The 18363-nt window shown below is 37.6% G+C and overlaps 1 protein-coding gene across 5 annotated transcripts in view; it reads left to right on the plus strand.

Annotated features, from left to right (window-relative positions):
• Nucleotides 1-18363, plus strand: part of usp53b (ubiquitin specific peptidase 53b) — a 127972-nt gene that overhangs the window by 57202 nt on the left and 52407 nt on the right. For all 5 annotated transcript variants that reach the window (XM_061983978.1, XM_061983981.1, XM_061983980.1 and 2 more), the window contains exons 8-11: nucleotides 1671-1776; nucleotides 4298-4444; nucleotides 7743-7892; nucleotides 7977-8145. In XM_061983978.1, the coding sequence (XP_061839962.1) occupies nucleotides 1671-1776; nucleotides 4298-4444; nucleotides 7743-7892; nucleotides 7977-8145 (572 nt within the window). The remainder of the gene's footprint in view (nucleotides 1-1670; nucleotides 1777-4297; nucleotides 4445-7742; nucleotides 7893-7976; nucleotides 8146-18363) is intronic.

An 18363-nucleotide genomic window follows, 5' to 3' on the forward strand; every position in this document is an offset into this window, starting at 1 on the left:
TGGGAAATTGTGTTAGATGTAAATATAAACGGAATACAATGATTTGCAAATCATTTTCAACCCATATTCAATTGAATGCACTACAAAGACAAGATATTTGATGTTCAAACTCATAAACTTTATTTTTTTTTTGCAAATAATAATTAACTTAGAATTTCATGGCTGCAACACGTGCCAAAGTAGTTGGGAAAGGGCATGTTCCCCACTGTGTTGCATGGCCTTTCCTTTTAACGACACTCAGTAAACGTTTGGGAACTGAGGAGACACATTTTTTAAGCTTCTCAGGTGGAATTCTTTCCCATTCTTGCTTGATGTACAGCTTAAGTTGTTCAACAGTCCGGTGGTCTCCGTTGTGGTATTTTAGGCTTCATAATGCCCCACACATTTTCAATGGGAGACAAGTCTGGACTACAGGCAGGCCAGTCTAGTACCCGCACTCTTTTACTATGAAGCCACGTTGATGTAACACGTGGCTTGGCATTGTCTTGCTGAAATAAGCAGGGGCGTCCATGGTAACGTTGCCTGGATGGCAACATATGTTGCTCCAAAACCTGTTTGTACCTTTCAGCATTAATGGCGCCTTCACAGATATGTACGTTACCCATGTCTTGGGCACTAATGCACCCCCATACCATCACAGATGCTGGCTTTTCAACTTTGCGCCTATAACAATCCGGATGGTTCTTTTCCTCTTTGGTCCGGAGGACACAACGTCCACAGTTTCCAAAAACAATTTGAAATGTGGACTCGTCAGACGACAGAACACTTTTCCACTTTGTATCAGTCCATCTTAGATGAGCTCAGGCCCAGCGAAGCCGACGGCGTTTTTGGGTGTTGTTGATAAACGGTTTTCGCCTTGCATAGGAGAGTTTTAACTTGCACTTACAGATGTAGCGACCAACTGTAGTTACTGACAGTGGGTTTCTGAAGTGTTCCTGAGCCCATGTGGTGATATCCTTTACACACTGATGTTGCTTGTTGATGCAGTACAGCCTGAGGGATCGAATCACGTGCTGTGATTTCTCCAAATTCTCTGAACCCTTAGATGATATTACGGAGCGTAGGTGGTGAAATCCCTAAATTCCTTGCAATAGCTGGTTGAGAAAGGTTTTTCTTAAACTGTTCAACAATTTGCTCACGCATTTGTTGACAAAGTGGTGACCCTCGCCCCATCCTTGTTTGTGAATGACTGAGCATTTCATGGAATCTACTTTTATACACAATCATGGCACCCACCTGTTCCCAATTTGCCTGCAAACCTGTGGGATGTTCCAAATAAGTGTTTGATGAGCATTCCTCAACTTTATCAGTATTTATTGCCACCTTTCCCAACTTCTTTGTCATGTTTTGCTGGCATCAAATTCTAAAGTTAATGATTATTTGCAAAAAAAAAAAAAGTTTATCAGTTTGAACATCAAATATGTTGTCTTTGTAGCATATTCAACTGAATATGGGTTGAAAATGATTTGCAAATCATTGTATTCCGTTTATATTTACATCTAACACAATTTCCCTACTCATATGGAAACGGGGTTTGTAGAATTGGTACCGATGAGTACCGGTATCGATTCCCAGGTACCAGGAATTGGTACCATATCAGATCACACTCCAGTGTGCAAATGTGAGGGTTGTCTACCAAAATGCCAACCATCCTGTTTGTCTGTGTACAGCCAACAGGTGGATCGCACAACGGGGAGGACCGAGCGTCTCAGGTCAGACATGTTTGGAGAATTGCTGCAGGCAGCAAACAACACAGGCGACCTCCGCAGCTGCCCCGTATGTCATTTATTGCCTGCGTGCTCCTTTTACGAGCTCCTGTAAACAACAAATCCCCTGTGAGCGCTTGTTCACCAACTAGCGATTAATGATTTAGTCTCTCAGCTAAACAGTTTGCACGTTTCCGTAGGAATGACACACCATGACGAGTGAATGAACTTTTAAGAGTACATGCTGTTCTTTCTGCTGTGGTGCTGCACTTGAAGGAAGGAGATGGTGCCAGAATGGTGTTAGGATATAAATAGCAGTAAGGGCTTAGCCTCTGTTTTTTCTCTCATCTGTATTTGCTTCTGCTGCTGCTGCTGTCTTGTCTCAGTGTTGTGAGCCTTGCCAGTTTTCTTTTCAAAATGTGCAATGCAAACATAACAAAACATTATTATTGTGTTATTATGAGTAGTACATTCAGGTTTCTTGTCAGCCTGCTAATAAAGTTGATATGTATTTATTTATTTTTAGCTTTGGACAAACTAGGCCCTCTGTTTCCACTTTGCTAAACTAGTATTAATGTTTTACACTTGCCCTATATACTGTAGTTTAAAGAGCGTATTTAAAGGTCCGCTATTATGCAATTATGTGTCCCTTAGAGATGTGACGGTCGCGAACCATTTGAGTCCTTTGAATGGCTCTGTTAAGTGACAGATGAGAACCGATAAACACTTACGAGTCATTTGTTTGGGAGCCGTTTTTTTTATCCATATGAGTCAGAGTAAAAAAAAAAACGTAGCAGCATAGAGATACACTTTTATTTATTTAATGTTTTTATTTATTTATTTATTGTATTTATGTGTTTATTTTTTGTTTTTATTATGTCCTAATTTCAAGTTTTATTTATACTTTATAAATCCGTATATATATATATATATATATATATATATATATATATATATATATATATATATTTTTTTTTTTTTGTATGTGTAAATTATTTTGTATTGTTAAAATGCTGTTTTTTTGTTGAGGGGTAATTGAAAATAGTGATGTCACTGTCAAATGGCAACACTTTTAAGGAATGTTTACAATAAAAACAAAACTAAAATAAAATTACAGTAGATATGAGGTGGCGACTTGTCCAGGGTGTACCCCGCCTTCCGCCCGATTGTAGCTGAGATAGGCTCCAGCGCCCCCCGCGACCCCAAAGGGAATAAGCGGTAGAAAATGGATGGATGGATGGATTTCAGAATAATTTCCACCAATAGAGTCATATTTTTTTACATTTAAATGATTGTGATCCACACTTTATCTTAAAACTGCTACAAGTAATTGTTTTATTTAATTAAAAAAAGAAAAAGTTAAAAGTTAAAAGTTAAAAAAATAACTATAATCACGAACCAGTCTTTTGAACGGCTCTTTCAAAGGAACGGCTCCTCAAGGTCCGGCAGAGACCCACACATCTCATCTCTAGTGTCCCAAGGGCATGTTTATGTGGCGTGTAACATTTTGTACGATCACTTTTAAAGTATGGTGAAAAACCCAAACCTTCTTCCTCATTAACATGACATTGCCTTTGACCTGTACCTAGCTAAATGATCCCAGACCTGTGTATAGCATATCATATTAGGGCTATTTAGTTCCCGAAATGTGTAACTATGGCAAAAGAAATGAACCAAAAACAAAAGGAGGATATCCACACTGCAAAAATACAAGAAAAAAGAGGCTTCGCTTCACATCTTAAAATTAAGTCTATAGCTCTGCCAACTTAGTCAGTCAGCTACAGACATGAGAGCTGTAAGTTTGATCATCTTGTTTTTCTTCAGCAAAGAGGCCAACCCAGCAAGATGTTCTTATTCAAATGTGACAGTAGTGTTAGCACTGTAGCTCACATAGCTACGGTATGCTACTGTTGCCCACGTTTGCGTCTTTCTATCCCACTCCTTAATGTTACATTGTTTGATATATGTCTATTACCTTGGACTAGTGCAGAGTTACGGTGCATATGTAAGATGCGGATAAAGTCCACAATTGCACTTCTCTCAGCCACATGCTCTGTTGCAAACAGTCGTGGACCAACACGGCTCATTAGCATTAAAGCTCAAAACACACAAAACCTCCTGTTCCCAGTCAGATTTACTAAAAGCACCTGAATTATTAGATATAATTTTTGAAACACTTTGCCCTAATGCCCTTTTGTGGGACCGAGACTTAAAATGTATTTAAAAAAATGTAGAATATAGGACCTTTAATTCTAAATAGCATGATAATTATCTATCTGTACAGGCAATGTTTTAAGTACCATTTTAACCTTCTTAACAACCATACTATTTAAGTTAGTCATTATGGTACTGTAATAAAAGTTGTGACTTAAAATATTTGATGAACAAGTAACAATAGTAGCGACGCTAATGGTTAATGTTAGTAGTTAACAGTGACTTTTGCTCAATCATCATATTCATCTCCGTCTATTGTTTACTGGTGGCTGGCATTACTTGCACCCACTTTTGCGGTACATCATTATATAAAAAAAATCTTTCATTAGGGAATGTTATAGTTTGCTCATTTGTAATTATTTATTTATTTTTTTTAGCGAGACTGCGGTCAAAGCATCAAGATTCGCCGTGTTCTCATGAACTGCCCGGAGATCGTCACTATCGGATTTGTTTGGGATGCGGAGCAATCCGATCTGACAGACGACGTCATTCGGTCACTTGGCCCACGTTTGAATTTGTGTGGGGTAAGTCGAACTTAATCAGACCAATAATATTGTTGTATAGTTGTATTTGTTTCAGACATGCTTAAAGGGGAACATTATCACAATTTCAGAATGGTTAAAACCATTAAAAATCAGTTCCCAGTGGCTTATTATATTTTTCGAAGTTTTTTTCAAAATTTTACCCATCACGCAATATCCCTAAAAAAAGCTTCAAAGTACCTGATTTTAACCATCGTTATAAACACCCGTCCATTTTCCTGTGACGTCACATAGTGAATGCAAACAAACATGGCGGAAAGAACAGCAAGATAGCGACATTAGCTCGGATTCAGACTCGGATTTCAGCGGCTTAAGCGATTCAACAGATTACGAATGTATTGAAACGGATGGTTGTAGTGTGGAGGCAGGTAGCGAAAACGAAATTGAAGAAGAAACTGAAGCTATTGAGCCATATCGGTTTGAACCGTATGCAAGCGAAACCGACAAAAACGACACGACAGCCAGCGACACGGGAGAAAGCGAGGACGAATTCGGCGATCGCCTTCTAACCAACGATTGGTATGTGTTTGTTTGGCATTAAAGGAAACTAACAACTATGAACTAGGTTTACAGCATATGAAATACATTTGGCAACAACATGACATGCACTTTGAGAGTGCAGACAGCCCAATTTTCATCAATTAATATATTCTGTAGACATACCCTCATCCGCGCTCTTTTCCTGAAAGCTGATCTGTCCAGTTTTGGAGTTGATGTCAGCAGGCCAGGGAAGCTAGGGTCGATATTCTTCTCTTGATCATCTTCGCTGGCATAAGGGACAGTGGGAGCCAAGACATCCAGGGGGTTTAGCTCGCTCGTCTGCGGGAACAAACTGCCGCCATAGCTTGCCGTGCTACCGAGGTCCTTTGTCCCTGAATTGCTCACACACTCCGGCAGATTCAATGGGGGTCTGGCGGCAGATTTCTTTGACTTTATCGTTGGAAATGCATCTGCTTTGAGTGTCGCAGGATATCCACACATTCTTGCCAACTCTGTCGTAGCATAGCTTTCGTCGGTAAAGTGTGCGGAACAAACGTCCAATTTCTTGCCACTTTCGCATCTTTGGGCCACTGGTGCAACTTGAATCCGTCCCTGTTCGTGTTGTTACACCCTCCGACAACACACCGACGAGGCGTGATGTCTCCAAGGTACGGAAAACAGTCAAAAAAACGGAAAATAACAGAGCTGATTTGACTCGGTGTTTGAGAAAATGGCGGATTGCTTCCCGATGTGACGTCACGTTGTGACGTCATCGCTCCGAGAGCGAAAATTAGAAAGGCGTTTAATTCGCCAAAATTTACCCATTTAGAGTTCGGAAATCGGTTAAAAAAATATATGGTCTTTTTTCTGCAACATCAAGGCATATATTGACGCTTACATAGGTCTGGTGATAATGTTCCCCTTTAACAGGTAAGTGACATTGCACATTTGGACAACATATCCATAATTAGTAAGGATAAGCAGAATGTATTTATTAATCCAACCTCCTCTCCATATTACTAGGGTTGTGAATGTTTGGGTACCACACGATTCCATTCGATTCTCGGGTGTAACGATTCAATTCAGAATCGATTTTCGATTCAAAATGACTCCCGGTTCAATACTTTTTTTCAATAACATTGGATGCGAGTTCTATGATTACTACATTCCTCAATAAAACAGATAACGAGCTCTGATCATTTTCTATATTACTTAACAGAAAACAAGTTTTGTTCTTTTCTTTTCTAAAGTAAATCTGTTCAGCATAGGCATCTACATCAACAATATGATTTACCTGAGTGGCTGGACAGGACAGATTGAAAAAAAATATATATATATTTTTAAATAAAAATAATTGTTACAAATAAGAATTACGATTAATCCGAAAACCGCTTTTTTGACACCCCTATTAATTACTAATAATTAATTCTGAGGGTATATTTTTCCTATTGACAGTAATTTGTTTACTAACATTTTGTCATTTAAAGTTTGTTTACTTCCTGCATTTAAGTGTCACGTCGGAATGGTTGTAATCAGAGGTGGGTGGAGTAGCCAAAAATTGGAAAAATACCTTTACTTTAGAGTAATATGACTCAAATAAAAGTTAAAAAAATCCGCAGCTAAAACATAAAAAAACATCTCCAACTTACCGCAATGTGTTTTCTCCAGTTGGAAATGGAATTCTTGTAAGCTGAAATTTGAACATTTCTACGGACACAGATGACAGCAACTTATATAAATGTCCTTTTTCCTAGTTTCTAAGATAAACATTGACATCGCCTCATCTGACGTCTTTTTATAGTGTGGTGTTTGAATGCGGTCATGTGGCTGCCGGGCTACGTTTGATTGGTTAAAAAGAGTCATAGGTCACTATTGCTTACGTTGGATTGGTGAAACAAAGTCATGTGACCATACCCATTGGAAAAAGTCTCTTTAACGAATCAAATTAAGGCATCTTTGCGAGCAGTAATCAACAGATTTTAAATAAATACAAGACTGATATACATAAATGTAACAGAGTCAAAGTATAATTTTTCTTTATGAAAATAATCAATCAATCAAACTTTATTTATAAAGCACTTTTCATGAGCAGGCAAGTGGCAACACAAAGTGCTTTACAGAAAAAAAAAGACAGGAGAGATGAAAACACACATACAAACGCACTCACCCACTTACACAGAGCACTATTGTCAAAAACAAAACATGGCAAGGCCCCGAGGTACAGGGAAAAGGGCCACCTTGAGGCATCCACGCTGATCAATAATCAAAATGTAATGCCATCAAAAAAAAAAGAAAATACTATAGAATATATGTAAAAATAAAATACAAAAAATACAATAATAAATTAATATAAAACAAAACTTTTGTAGTATAGTATTAATAATAGCAATAAATAAAATACAAAATAACACATTAAATTTTTTTTTTAAATACTATAAAAAATAAAAAACATTGGAAAAGTTTTACATGATCAGTAAAAAGCCTGATTAAAAAGGTGTGTCTTAGTAGAGTACAACATTTGTTCCATTAAAACTACTCTTGACAAGTACAATTTATTCAAAAAGTTACTTAAGTGAATGTAGTGCGTTACTACCAACCTCTGGTAAAACGGGAAAGCTAATAGCGTAGCTAGCTTGTGATGCTTAAATGACAACACACTAAACATAGTGGTTATTTTCTGCTAACTACCTGGAGTTTTGCTGTCATACTTGATTCAAATGGATATATTGCACTCATTCATTTTTTGGGGGGGCCATTTTCCACCTCTTTTATTTGCTATGTTTTTTTTATTGTGTCTCAGCTTTTCAACCGCGTCACAGATGAAAATGCCAAACGGAGCGAGCTACATCTAGTGGGGATGATCTGTTTCTCCAGCAAACATTATTCGGCCTTTGCCTATCACACCAAATCTTCAAAGTGGATGTTTTTTGATGACGCTACTGTGAAAGAGGTACAGGCTCCTCTGCTGAATTTTATCTACCCATCATTGTCTGTAGTGATAATTACTCTTAAAGCCAACCTCTCTCATTCCCAGATCGGATCCAAATGGAAAGATGTCACTTCTAAATGCGTCAGGGGACATTTTCAACCGCTTCTTCTGTTTTACACCAATCCTGAAGGGACGGCGGTGTCTAACGAGGATGCTCCAAGACAGACCACAATGTGTCCTCGATACAAAGGCCAAGTAAACGGTGAAGTAACTGGTAAGGACACCACTAGCAATCATAAATTTATTTAAATACCAGTGAGCGATTGGTCATTTTGAGGAATGTATTCAACATTTTATGGAATTCCTTAATTAATAGTGTCCGATCTTAATGGAAAAAAAAAAGGTACTAATCTCTGGGTACTGTGGCTTCCTTCTACGTGCCACTACATGCACACTGGAGACTCTTGTCCACAGTGCATGTGAGTGTTAGTGGTTGTTTGGCTATACAGGGGTGTCCAAACTTTTTCCACCAAGGGCCACATAATGAAAAGTCAAAGCATTTTTATATGTTTTGATTTTGTTAAAAATTTTTGCTAAAAACAGACATTATATATTCAAAGACAAAACTCATTGTCAGCTTTGTGTTGTACAGAATGTGACAAATCATATTATTATTAGGGCTGTTAAAGTTAACACACTATCTGATGTAACGATAAACGGTGTTAATGATAATTGTAGTAAAACTCCTGATGGTTAGTATAAATTAAAATTATTGAAAAACCCTGAGTGATAGCAGCACTTTCATAGACACAGACTGACTAAGGCCAGCTCGCTAGCTTAAATACTATCATGAAGCAAGAGGCAATAACGTCACAAGAAAGTGCATCTCTACCCTCATTCAAAACCGCACTAAAAGAACATCTCCAGGCAACTACAACCCTAGACTAACACCCTCCCCCCACCACATCCCACCTCCCCGGATTGTAAATAATCAAATGCAAATAATCAAATGTATATACTTGTTCTTATGCTTTCTGAGCTCACTATGTTCACTGCTCGCTGTACATATCCTACGAAATCAGACCTACACTGTTTCAATGTCCATTTCTCAGATGATATAATTGTTGATGACTGAAGTGCTGATATCAACCAAACCTAACCCCCCCCGCCCCAACCCTCTCCACATCCCACCCCCCGGATTGTAAATAATTAAATGTATATACTCTGATGATTAACTTGTGTGATGACTGTATTATGCTGATAGTATATATCTGTACCATGAATTGATTAACGTGGACCCCGACTTAAACAAGTTGAAAAAATCGGTAGGTTGGGAGTTCAAATCCCGGCCGAGTCATACCAAAGACTATAAAAATGGGACCCATTACCTCCCTGCTTGGCACTCAGCATCAAGGGTTGGAATTGGGGGTTAAATCACCAAAAATTATTCCCGGGCGCAGCCACCGCTGCTGCCCACTGCTCCCCTCACCTCCCAGGGGGTGATCAAGGGTGATGGGTCAAATGCAGAGAATAATTTCGCCACACCTAGTGTGTGTGTGACAATCATTGGTACTTTAACTTTTTAACTTTAAAAGCTTATTCGGGTGTTACCATTTAGTGGTCAATTGTACGGAATATGTACTGTACTGTGCAATCTACTAATAAATGTCTCAATCAATCAATCAAATTTCCCCATTAAGAAACGACATACCCCAATCTAAATTGCATAAACACATTGCTGTCTGAGCAACTAAGATATTGAATTGTGCACATTGAACCTAAGGGCCTCTCTTAGACTGAGGGATCGGATTGCTCTCCAGGAATACCAGACAGAGGTGTTTTTATGGTGCATTCATGGACCGCTTAACAGAGTAGGATGCCACAACACCCCCAAAACACTGTTATCATTGAAGCCTAAAAAACAAAAAACATGCAAAGTTGTGTTTTTTCTAACAGTATGTCTATTCATTTATGTTCTTAACAAAATTGTATAAGTTCAACAATTCAACAATACTGCGATAAGAATGATAACCGTGATAATTTTGGTCACAATAACCGTGATACGAAATGTTCATATTGTTACTTACCGAATCACAAAATGTCACATTGATCATGTATCAGCACATATTAATTATTTTGACCACACAAGCTCCTTTATCTCCACCAGCGGTTGGTTACCTGAAATGTAGAGCAGGTTGCTTTACGTTCAGTTATCTGGTCAGTGCATATGTCAGTGCAAAGGTGAGTGAGGAGAATCTGACTGGTGTACTCGCTGGTAAATTTCACTTCAAAATACACCCTGACTGTACTTTAGATAAAACTGTAAGCATGTTTTCAACAAATAAATGACATGCATTTAAAGGGGAACTGCATTTTTTTTTCGTTTTCAATCGTTAGGAACCGATGGATTTAAAAAAAAAAAAGCATTCTAAATATTAAATAAACGTAAATAAAAGTCTGCTTACAGAGGAGCCAATGGAAGGTCCTCCATTTCCCCCATAAAATCCAATAAATAACCATTCAAAAAGTGCCAACAATACTCCATTTAATGACTTTATTTTTTTCACGTATTAGTGATATTGTTATTTTAAGTGCTAACGCAGACAAACTATTTATAGTGCCGCCTTGATCACAAGCTTGTGTACAATTTTGACATGATCAAATGGTGAGGTGTTTCCTCGCTTCCTTGCTCCCGTGAATTTTGTTGTAGATCATAAATCATGCTTCTCACCTGGAAAGTAGATGGCTGAGGACATACTCCGACAAGTTGGTACACTTTGACAGCCATTTAGGACGCGGAAATGAGGATTGTGAGACATTCTTCATCTAAATTGAAATATATGTACCGTATTTTCCGCACTATAAGGCGCACCGGATTATTAGCCGCACCTTCAATGAATGGCATATTTCATAACTTTGTCCACCAATAAGCCGCCCCGGACTATAAGCCGCGCCTACGCTGCGCTAAAGGGAATGTCAAAAAAACAGTCAGATAGGTCAGTCAAACTTTAATAATATATTAAAAACCAGCGTTCTAACAACTCTGTTCACTCCCAAAATGTACGCAAATGTGCAATCACAAACATAGTAAAATTCAAAATAGTGCAGAGCAATAGCAACATAATGTTGCTCGAACGTTAATGTCACAACACACAAAATAAAGATAGCGCTCACTTTCTGAAGTTATTCTTCATTCGTAAATCCTTCGTCTTCGGTGTCCGAAGTGAAAAGTTGGGCAAATTTACGATCCACTGGCAGATGTTGGCGTCGTCTGGCGCTGCCTCCTCGTCTTAGTGAAGGTGTGTTCGCCTTCTGTCATCCATTGTTCCCACGCAGTTAGCAGTCTAGCTTCGAATGCCCTGTTGACACCAATATCTAGCGGCTGGAGGTCTTTTGTCAATCCACCCGGAATGACGGCGAGTATTGAATTAAGCGCGTAAGCGTGTCTCTCAATGTGCTGTTATGAGCTAGCAAATATAACAACTACACTACCCAGCATGCAACGATAGTGACGAGCATGCGCGGTAGCCCTGAGAAGCGTTGTATGCTGGCAGTTAGCACGCTGTGAGTAAACGTTGAGAACTCAGTTAACACGCCTCGTCTGCATTATTTATAATTAGACAGACAACACACTTAATAGGAGCCATTTTGGGGTCTTTACATAAACACACAAATGGAAATGAAACGTCACATATCCCAGCATGCACCGCGCGCTTCTTCGTCATCCATTGTTCCCACGCAGTTAGCAGTCTAGCTTCGAATGCCCTGTTGACACCAATATCTAGCGGCTGGAGGTCTTTTGTCAATCCACCCGGAATGACGGCGAGTATTGAATTAAGCGCGTAAGCGTGTCTCTCAATGTGCTGTTATGAGCTAGCAAATATAACAACTACACTACCCAGCATGCAACGATAGTTACGAGCATGCGCGGTAGCCCTGAGAAGCGTTGTATGCTGGCAGTTAGCACGCTGTGAGTAAACGTTGAGAACTCAGTTAACACGCCTCGTCTGCATTATTTATAATTAGACAGACAACACACTTAATAGGAGCCATTTTGGGGTCTTTACATAAACACACAAATGGAAATGAAACGTCACATATCCCAGCATGCACCGCGCGCTTCTTCGTCATCCATTGTTCCCACGCAGTTAGCAGTCTAGCTTCGAATGCCCTGTTGACACCAATATCTAGCGGCTGGAGGTCTTTTGTCAATCCACCCGGAATGACGGCGAGTATTGAATTAAGCGCGTAAGCGTGTCTCTCAATGTGCTGTTATGAGCTAGCAAATATAACAACTACACTACCCAGCATGCAACGATAGTTACGAGCATGCGCGGTAGCCCTGAGAAGCGTTGTATGCTGGCAGTTAGCACGCTGTGAGTAAACGTTGAGAACTCAGTTAACACGCCTCGTCTGCATTATTTATAATTAGACAGACAACACACTTAATAGGAGCCATTTTGGGGTCTTTACATAAACACACAAATGGAAATGAAACGTCACATATCCCAGCATGCACCGCGCGCTTCTTCTACGGGGAAAAAAGATGGCGGCTGTTTACCGTAGTTGCGAGACCTAAACTTTATGAAAATGAATCTTAATATTTATCCATATATAAAGCGCACCGGGTTATAAGGCGCACTGTCAGCTTTTGAGAAAATTTGTGGTTTTTAGGTGCGCCTTATAGTGCGGAAAATACGGTAGCCAGAACACTGCCAGTAAGATTTGGTTACCAAAAACATTATTAACATTGTAGAAAAAGTTGTATTGGCACCGAAACTCGTTGTGGCAACAAATAAATACAAACATAAATAAAAAGAATACTATATTTTTGGTGTGTGTTTTCGATGCCAATATTCATATTTTTGTACGCTTTTATTGTTTTTGTGTGTTTCAAAGGTTTTTATGATCGCTTCTCTTTTTTTACAATTTAGTCTCTTTTTTTTCGGTTTCGCTTCTTTTTTTTACGGTATCAAAATAATGGCAGTGTTTTAGCACGAGGGGCGGGCGCCTGCGGATAAGCCTTATAACAAGTTTACCCGGAAGCAGTTTTACTGGACTGTTAAAACACAGTAGAAGAAGAAAGAAGGACCGATGGTGTCTAAATCAAGTGTAAAAGTTATATGATATTTTCGTGTTCACCTACCCATACTTTGTGGATGTAGTATAAGCGGTAGAGAAATTGATTACCGTATTTTTCGGAGTATAAGTCACTCCGGAGTATAAGTCGCACCGGCCGAAAATGCATAATAAAGAAGAAAAAAAACATATATAAGTCGCACTGGAGTATAAGTCGCATTTTTGGGGGAAATTTATTTGATAAAACCCAACACTAAGAATAGGCATTTGAAAGGCAATTTAAAATAAATAAAGAATAGTGAACAACAGGCTAAATAAGTGTACGTTATATGAGGCATAAATAACCAACTGAAAACGTGCCTGGTAGTTAACGTAACATATTATGGTAAGAGTCATTCAAATAACTATAACATATAGAACATGCTATACGTTTACCAAACAATCTGTCACTCCTAATCGCTAAATCCCATGAAATCTTATACGTCTAGTCTCTTACGTGAATGAGCTAAATAATATTATTTTATATTTTACGGTAATGTGTTAATAATTTCACACATAAGTCGCTTCTGAGTATAAGTCGCACCCCCGGCCAAACAATGAAAAAAACTGTGACTTATAGTCCGAAAAATACGGTATGTATTTTTAAATCATCCATGTTTGTCTCGATATAGCTGTGATGTTTGACGAAACTCCGTATGGAACAATATTTTGTTACATTTCCACGCGGAGAGAAAAGAGCTACTTTAAAATGTAAGTGTAGCTGTATTTATTCATTTAAAACATTTAAAAAAAGTTAAAGTGCCAATGATTGTCACACACACACCAGGTGTGGCGAAATAATTCTCTGCATTTGACCCATCACCCTTGATCACCCCCTGGGAGGTGAGGGGAGCAGTAACACCAGACATGTAAAGTTTGGTGTGACATGAGTAACCAATTTGTGTTAAAATACGAGACTTCAACTATCGTAATGTTGAGCAACGTCCGGCGGTTGTTCCTCTTGTTCCCTCGGGAGGGAGCCGATCATATCCAGGCTGTGGAGACAACTTCATGCACGGAACGTTTTTCAGCATTTGGAAGTAAAACCTTACATCTGATCTATCTTTTTCTTTCTATGTTTGCACCTAAATATGTGGACTCATATCTTAGTGTATTATATTGTATTGTATTATCAAGTATTATTTTGACTTGTATAAACATTGTGTTGAAACTACCGGTATTGTCATTAATTTCCTGCCCTAATTGCAAATAATACAAAATAGGGGAGTACATTCAGATATCGTAAATGATATTCCACATAATATTTACATGTACATTTGAAAGTATAACCTACAACATATTTTTAAAACATCAACTGCTATAATGTAAAGCTGAGGGATTATTTAAAATTAATTTAAAAAATAGGCTGGACTTTTAGAGGGAACATTTCTATTAACAAATACATTAAAACATCTTTAAAAAATAGTATCTGAGTTGTACTTTGTGATGTTGCTGTATATAATTCAACTAGAAAGACAAAGTCAATCTCTGCCTTTGTGCAACATCTGTACTTCCTTCACAGGCGTGTTTCTGAGAGGACACTACAGAACATCATCATCAAGTGAGCAAAGCTAATGGTTGACTGCCATGTTACATTTTATTAAAAAAATCACAATCATATAATAAATCCTCTATAAACTGTATCATAAATAATAAATATGAGTAAGTGCTTTAAAGTTATTGAATTTGTTTTGTAAAGAGAATTTATACATAGTAATAAATTAAACATTTAATTCATAACAGAAATATATCCTAATAACCTCTTAGTGCTGAAATCAACTGCATATATAAAACCAAATGTGAAAGTAACAAAGTTGACCAGAGTGCTTTACGAAGTATATAACGAGCAATAAAGTAGGTCACTGTATCATGTTTACAAATACAAGATTTCTAATTGAGCAGGAGATGAATCTGCCGATAGCAACACATACTCAAGATAAATGTAAAAAAACAACTTTTGCTTCTAAATTTCATATTTTGAAGCTTTTTTTAAACTTAATTTAGATGACCTCGGTCTTCCTTTCTTCTTCTACAGTGTTTTACTTGCATGCCCAAGTCTATTAAAACTACTTCCAGGTAAACTTGTCATAACCCCCGCCTACAGGTGCCCACGGCTCACGCTAAAAAACTGGCATTATTTTCTTACTGGAAAAAAAGAAGGGAAACCGGAAAAAAAAGAAACAAAATCGGAAAAAAGAAAAGCGATTGAAAACATCCACCAAAAATATTGTATTTTTTCAGTGTTTGTATTTATCTGTTGCCAAATTTCGGTGCCAATACAACTTTTTCTACAATGTCAAAGTTTTTTTGGGATGCCAAATCTTACTGGCAGTGTTTTGGTTCCATATTAAGCAGTCGGCGTCTTAATGACAGCAAACCTTGTACAGTAAGGGATGTTTTATTATGTTTGTTAGCTCTCATGAAGTCTGCAGTGAGTAATAATCAGTGACGAAGAAAAAAAAAAAAGCAAACGTTGTGATGTGTTTTTGAAATTAATGCACCGCACATGTTGAAAATTTTCAAAATTCGTAAATACTAAATATTATTATAAATGTGCTCGTTACTACATTACATATATACTTACATCATGTATATAAAACTCTAATGGAGGCGTTAGGATGCTTTTTAAGGGCTTTATAGGCATTATAAGCAGACTTTTGGTTGAATTTATATAATATTTAGAATTAATAAGAAAACAAAATCTCTCATGATAATTGTGAAAGATAGGCAAAATTCCCCCCAAAAAGTGCAGTTCCCCTTTAAGTAAAACATTTATGACATTCTAACAATAAAACTACATTTGTGTCAAAATATTAGGGTATTTTTAAAAGTCAATATAAATTATTAAGTAATTTACTGTGATTAATCGTGATTAATCAAAATTAATCTGATTAAAATTGCCTTTCAGAGCGCTAATTATTAGTTAATAGTGTCAAAATTTCAGATTTGTCTCCATTATGTCTTTTTCCTGTTTTCTTTTTACATGTTTACTGTTGGGTTTTTTTCGACAATATGCTGCGGGCGGAAATGGCCCCCGAGCCTCACTTTAGAAATACCTGGTTTACACAGTATGTGTCCTGTGATTGTCTGTTGAGGGTGTATAACAATTCTCACCCAAAGTCACCTGGGATAGACACACGCTCACCTGGGATAAGCAGTAGCAAAAACGGATGAAAGGATGGTTAAGGAGCATTATTTTTTGGAATTGTTGGCGGAGGTCTGTACTTTCCAGAGTGCTATATACAGTTGAATTTTGACCACAATTGATTTTTAGGCAGTTTTTCATAGGAAATCACCAAAATAAGAATACAGTAGTACGGTACCTCAACTTGCGAGCTTAATTGGTTCTATAAGAGAGCTTAACTTAATTCACTTGTATATCAAATCAACGTCTCTAATTTAAATGAATTGAAAAGTGCTTGGCCCCCCTAAAACAGCATCATTTTAAGACGTAACATTTTTTAATAAGAACACAACTTTTAGATAAGAAATATTGTATAAAAACAATGCAATAGAATGTACTAGAAATAACTACGACATTACTTTATGAAATACCTTGGAGAGTGGCTTTCTACGGTATCTCATTTGAGCGGTTTTTTTGTCAAACACACGACCAGCGGCTTTTCCATATTTTCATGGATAAAAGTCTGCTTTTTGGATTTTAATAACTTTTTATCTAGTCATTTAAAGCATAACAGTTAGCCGAGAGACAGCTCTTATCTCAAAACACTCTTAAATTGAGGTATTGAGGTATAATCAGTTCCAGAGTCAAATTGGTGCATCATTTAACTCTTTAATAAATGGTGATTGCCGGCAAAATGTTAAGTAACATTAAAAAAATTATCAACTGTCATATTAGCTATTCAATGAGAGGTCTTACATATGTGTGTAACCTTTTTATTTTCTTAATCCTTAATCATAATGTGAAAAAAGTCAACTGCTTTTCATCTTTTTTTCTTTCTCATATTATTGCTGTTTTCTCTCCCTACTTCACCCGTTGTTAAGGTTGGGCTCCTATTTTGGAAAACATTACACAAAGAAAAAGCAAAACTCATGTGCCGAGTTTGATGTTTGCTGAACTACCGGTGTTTCCAATTCTTAAGATTTTGTGCAAATTTAGTATTTTTCTGGAAAATGTCTGATCAAACTAAACTGAACTGTACAATCTCAGTAGTGATGGGATTTAAAGCAGGGGTTCTTAACCTTTTTGACCTCGGGGCTCAACTTTTACACCACAGAGGGGCCCGGGACCCACTCAAATTAACACTGAATTAGTAATCTTAATATGGATTTTAATCATATCCAATAAATATAAATGACCTATTTACAGTTTGACAGGATAAACCTTGTCAAATGATAAGAAAGCATGTATAAATCACAAAGATTATTATCAAGGCGTAGGTCAGGCAGATTGGAAATATAAATTCTAATCAAATATACTGCAAAAGAAAGGGACTGTCATGTCTGTGTGATCATGTTTTGTTTAAGTTATGTTCTGCTTGGTTTTGGACTCTTTTTAGTTCCTGCTTTTCACTCCCTTGTATTGTTTCCATGGTTACCCATTAGTTTCACCTGTGCCACGTTTGGACTCATTGTGCACTCTTGTTTGTCACCATAGCAACCCATTAGTTTTCACCTGACCTCACGACTCACGCACCTGTCTTTAATCATGTCACTATTATTTAAACCCATTGTTGCCAGGAAGTCTCCCTGGCGACATCATACCCCTGACACTCTGCTTCACACTCTGTTTACCTCTGCGCACTTCATGCCATGTCCAAGTAAGTTGTTTCTATTCATGCCACAGTTAGCGACTTTTGTTCATGTCCTTAGTTTTTTGCCCACGTGCAAGTATTTGTTTCATTTGTCAAGTTTGTACTTCCGCCTTGTGCGCACCTTTAGCTTGTTCTTTTTGTTATAGTAAAAATAAATATGTACTCACATTCCCGTCTCGCCCAAGCCAACTTTCCGTTGCCTTCCGGAAAAACAAACACCAAGGACCAAGTCCTGACAGGGACTCATAAAACCTTTTTTTTTTTTACATATAATAACGCTGTGCTAAAATAAATGTATTGTAATAAATGTAATAATGATAATATGTATGTTTCTTAAATAAACTGTCGATAATATTTAAGTGCAAATTAAAACTTTACCAATGTTGTCATAATTTTTGCGCTTAAAAAACTTTTCTATGGCTTTAGCTCCAGACTTCTTCTGTTTGTTTTATATTGTCATTACTGTCACAAGTGGTTACAAAAATGTATAACAGATATATTTTGGCGGCCCTATAGGGGGGAGCTCGTGACCCAACAATGGGCCTCAGCCATATGGTTAAGAAACACTGTCGTTGCCACTTTGCAAAAAATACAGATGC

Source organism: Nerophis lumbriciformis, linkage group LG25 (assembly GCF_033978685.3).
Source record: "Nerophis lumbriciformis linkage group LG25, RoL_Nlum_v2.1, whole genome shotgun sequence".
Lineage (NCBI taxonomy): Eukaryota > Metazoa > Chordata > Actinopteri > Syngnathiformes > Syngnathidae > Nerophis > Nerophis lumbriciformis.